At 44.3% G+C, this 4,930-nt stretch overlaps 1 protein-coding gene across 1 annotated transcript in view; it reads left to right on the top strand.

Annotated features, from left to right (window-relative positions):
• Window positions 1-167, top strand: part of Phox2b (paired-like homeobox 2b) — a 3,042-nt gene extending 2,875 nt beyond the window's left edge. Inside the window, exon 4 of the mRNA XM_013008910.1 lies at window positions 7-167. Coding sequence (XP_012864364.1) covers window positions 7-167 — 161 coding nt within the window. The remainder of the gene's footprint in view (window positions 1-6) is intronic.
• Window positions 168-4,930: the final 4,763 nt, after the last annotated feature.

The raw sequence follows: 4,930 nt of genomic DNA, 5'->3' as shown, positions 1-4,930 counted from the left end.
CTGGAGGTCTAGCTGCGGCTGGGGGTCCTGGACAAGGCTGGGCTCCCGGCCCCGGCCCCATCACCTCCATCCCCGATTCTCTCGGGGGCCCTTTCGCCAGCGTTCTATCTTCGCTCCAAAGACCCAACGGTGCCAAAGCCGCCTTAGTGAAGAGCAGTATGTTCTGAACTGCGATCCTGCGGCAGCGGCGGCGGCGGCGGCGGGCGAGCAGGGCGGGCGAGTGGGCGAGTGGGTAGACCCAAGGCTATTGTCGTCGCTGCTGCTGTGGCTTTTTCATCGAGGGCCTGAAAGGATCGTGATACGAATAACGAGAAAATGACGTCGCCCCCATTTCAACCCCACTCCTACCCCTTTCTTCAACAATCCCCCCCCCAAACAAAACAAAACAGAACAAAACAAAAAACCTTCCCTGGCTTCGAACCTGCCTCTGGCTCTGTGGCCAGGACTTCACCCGCTGACAGGGGAGGGGGTGAGCGGCTCGGCCTGAACTCGGGGCCATTCTCAGGGGGCTGTGTCTGCGTGCCGGGTGTATGTCTGTCTCTGGGAATGTGTGTCTGTGGCTCCAGTCGGTGACAAAGAGATATGGGCGGGCCACAATTAACTCAGTGACTTGCTTACAAAGAAAAAAAAAACAAAGAAAGAAAAAAAAGAAAAAGACCTAAAAATAAAAAAAAACAATCGAAAGGCAGCAGCTATTAAAAAGAAAGGTAAAACAAACCACACAAAAAAAGAACACGACAAAGTGAAAGGGGCCAAGGGAAAAAAAACTTCACTTTGCGCCCACCGAGGGCTTGATCTTTGGGGCCCCTAAATTCGCGCTTGTGACAGCACGGACTTTCTTGGGGGCTCCTCTTCAGGAGAGAATAGAGACGCCTTTCCAGCCCCCCCTGCTCCCCTTGCGCCCTTGGGTTCGGGCTACTGCAGCGATGACTCGCTCAGACTGTCTCCGCGGCCAAAGTGAACTTTCTTGCGCCCGCTTGCTTGTGGCCACCTTGCCGGACGTCATCCCGCCATTAGCGCATCTGAATCCCACACCGTTGCTACTTCCAACCCCGAATCTTCGCAGCCTCTTGGCCCTGACAAGATGCCCTATACATGAGATGCCTTTTCATCCACAAATTCTGCGAACTGTGTCTCATAGTTCTCAATTGCCCCTTTTTTTCCTCTCCTTGCCACCCTCACCGGCATTTTCTTCTTCCACCAGCTTTTACTGAACTTTTTTGATACTGCTTTGGATTGGAGTCAATTGCAGTCCACGAAGCTGGCTGCAGAGAAATCTACCCAGCGAGGGAAAGGCACACACACGTTTGCAGAAGTGTCTAGGTCTGCATTTCCGTTTGAGTGATCCGAAGTGGACTCATCCTGTAGGGTGGATGGACTGTATATTGATGGTTCCATTCTTTACGCAGTTTAGACATCTCTGTTGGGATTTTTGTTGTTTTTATTTTAAAAGGCACAAACTATAGATATTAGTTGAATGTTGAGGCTTTAACTTTTTCGGTGTCTTTCTACAACTGTGTTCTGTGACTCAATTGTAGCGTGTTAATATCAGTACAGACCGTCTTCTCTACGTGAATGTATGTTTTTCTCTTCTTGTAGTCTCTATGGCGTGTCTTTATGGCGTAATAAGGTTCTCACGGGTTCGATTCCTTTGTGTTTAGAGAGACCACAGTTCAGACAATGGTATATATTTTTGTTATCAGGTGCATGTTTGTCTGATTTCTTTTTTCCCTCTTCTCGTTGGACTATGTTTGTAAACATAATCGTCCTAAATTATGTTTCAGATTTTCAAATTTATTTATACGTGTTATAATGAATGCTTCTATTTAAAAGGGAAATATTTCTACATGTGCATATAGTTTTCCAAGAGTGTACCATTAACTTGATTGTTGATAATAAAAGCAAAAAGCAAGTCTAAGCAATTGACTCTCAGACTCATTTTTTCCACTTTTTTGTTCATTGTTTTCTTTTTTAAAATGCATTTTAGGCTGCTACTGGAGAACAGAGAAAACTATACTAAGTAGCAAGAAGTCAGCTGGTTCTGTTCATCTACTTGTGTTGCCATTTAAGCCTAACCATTCAAATTAAGCCAAATAAAATCTAGTGCTTGGGAGAGCAGAACAATCTGAGATTATCTATAAGTAAATGGAGTGAAAGAACACTTGGCAATGATAGGTGTTTGTGTGATGATTTGGTACTCAGGCTCCTGAAGGCATCTGTCCAGGTCAAGGTGGTCAATGGTCTCTGAACCCCATAGAAATCTACTACCAGGGATATCTGAGGGTCTCTGGGTGGGCAGGTGGATCAGCAGCTCTGAACAATTGGAGTGCTGGGAGTAATAATATCCACAATTGGAGTTCAAGCAACACAGCATATAATAGGTATGTTTCCATTCGTTATCTCACCTACCTTTCCAAATACAACCACAAAGCAGATACAGTTCCAATCCTCACTTTTTTGTGTGTGCCAGTCTTGGGACTTGAACTCAGTGCTCTACCACTTGAGCCACAGCTCCATTTCCAGCTTTTTTGGTGGTTAATTAGAGATACGAATCTCACAGACTTTCCTGTCCAGATTAGCTTCAAACTGGGATCCTAAGATCTTAGCCTCTTGAGTAGCTAGGATTACATGCATCCTATCCTCACTTTTGTTTAAATTGGTGAGGAAACTTGGTAGCAACAAAGAGGTTAACTTTCTCAGCATCTCCCTCCCACCACTGGCCCACCACTAAGGGGCCAGTCTGTGAACCCAGGGAATCTGACTCCAGAACCTACCTATTAATGATACCAGTGATTCCCAAAGTGTGGTTCTCAGTCAGGCAGCAACAATATCACCAGTGATTCCCAAAGTGTGGTTCTCAGTCAGGCAGCAACAATGTCACCTAGAACTTGTTACACACAAAATCTTAGATCTCACTCTAAATCTACTGGACCAGAAATTCTGGGGTCTGAGGCCCAGCAATGTGTTTAACAAGCTTTCAGGAAAACCTGAGTACACACTCTGTAAGAAACCTACAGGGAGAGTTCCAGAATTGGGCCTAGATCTGGTATCTGTAATCACCTTTTTTAGAATGAAGAGGTCTTCCTCATTGCCCAAGAAGCTATCCTAACTTTGCCTTGGCTGTTTGTCTGCTACCCCCTCCCTGTTTTTTTCAAACAGGAGCCTGTGAGCTTTTTTTCATTCCCCTCAGTACCTCTGTAATTGGACCTTTTTAATCAACACGTCAGTCTCCTTCTTTGAGGGATGATAGTCACCTGACTCCTATGGCCTAAACATTAGCAGTTTATCTAGTTTGAATTTATCAGAGCTTATTGTAAGCATCTAACATGGCTTGTATTTGATCAGGAAAGCTTATTCAGAAATTTGGGTAATTTCAGGCTCCATTACAAGCCTTTCTACGAGGCTTTGACATAGTCATTCAAAAATTCCATCTCAAAATGTCCCACAGTAAACTCTCCCAAACAATTATGTCTATAAACCATGCCATTAATTATGCTGATCTAAAATGCCAGTGATTGCCAGATTCCTTTGGCCTTAATCTTTGCTTGTAAATATAACTTAGAAGGTCAGGGAGAGGCAAAGAGACGAGCAGAAATTTATTAATAAGGAGAGCATTGGAAGTACAGGTAACCTTGCCAGAGGCTTGGCTAAAGGAAAAGTTGCCTTTCCTTAGGCACAGAGGCCTATGAGCTGATGAGGTCACTAGGAAAGACATTTTGGGGAAAGCAAGGACAGCAGAGAGAAAGAAAACAAAAAGCAAAGCCAGATGCTGGTGACTCACGCCTGTAATCCTAGCTACCATGGAGGCTGAGATCTGAGGATCATAGTTTGAGACTCTTACCTCCAATTAACCACCAGAAAACTGGAAGTGGAGCTGTGATGTGACTCAAAGTAGTTGAATGTTATCCTTGAGTGACAAAGCTCAGGAACAGTGCTCAAGTCCTGAATTCAAGTCCCATGACTGACAAAAGAAAAAAGGAAACAAATAGCAGGGAGGGAGTGGGGGAAGAAGAAGAGGAAAGAGAAGAGGTAGAAGGAGGAGGAACAGGAGGAGAAACAGGAAGTGAGGTGGGGAATCAACACAGTTGGGAAACTACAACAAAGGCTTTAGAATGCCTCTCAGTTGTAAACAAAAATGAACAGGGCCCCCAAATTCTCTTTCCTTGGCTTTGAGCTTCCTTGAGTGTCTTGTCAGGACAAGGAAAACTTTAGGGGTCCCTAGTGACCTCCCCATCAGAACCTCTGTTTTTCAGAGATTAGTATTATAAACCTCTGAGACACCTAATTTGAGTCACCACTGCTTTTATTACTGACCCAAGGAGCCAATTGTTTTGGAGGCAGGTTTATGATCAAATGCAAAATATGATGGAACCAAGCAGGTAGAACGCTGTGTCTCTTGAATTGTGTCATTTCCTTGGAGCCCTGCACAGTGTGAACAAGCTCACTTTCACTTTTCTTCTCCTAAGGAATTTGCATTTTGGCTCATCAAGGCATCCTTTTTCCTGGCAACTCTGAGACCACATGTGACTTCACAAAAGCTGCATGAGCCTGTGCCAGATGGCTGCCTTGCATCCAAGACTCTTTTAAAGAGGCCCAGCACAGAGAACCTCAGTAGCTTCAGAGGAGAACTGATAAGCATTTAGTTGCTGTCTATAACTCATCCAGATGCCTCTCTGTGGCCAATTTATGTCCTTAAGAAGACAATCTATGGCTGGATGGAGAGATCCTCAACTCAGGGAAGGGCTCTGTGTGACCTTGGATGGCAAGTAATTCCTGTGAGCCACAAATGTGAATAATAACACAGACTGTGAGTTGGTGGATTAAATAAAATGTTATGCAATAAATATCTGATACATTTTCAGTAAGTGCAAGATGTATGCCAATGTTGTTCATATATATATATATATAAAGTATATATATATAAAGTATA

Source organism: Dipodomys ordii, unplaced genomic scaffold (genome assembly GCF_000151885.1).
Source record: "Dipodomys ordii isolate 6190 unplaced genomic scaffold, Dord_2.0 Scaffold8, whole genome shotgun sequence".
Taxonomy (NCBI): domain Eukaryota; kingdom Metazoa; phylum Chordata; class Mammalia; order Rodentia; family Heteromyidae; genus Dipodomys; species Dipodomys ordii.
This window is presented reverse-complemented; position numbering and strand designations above follow the sequence as displayed.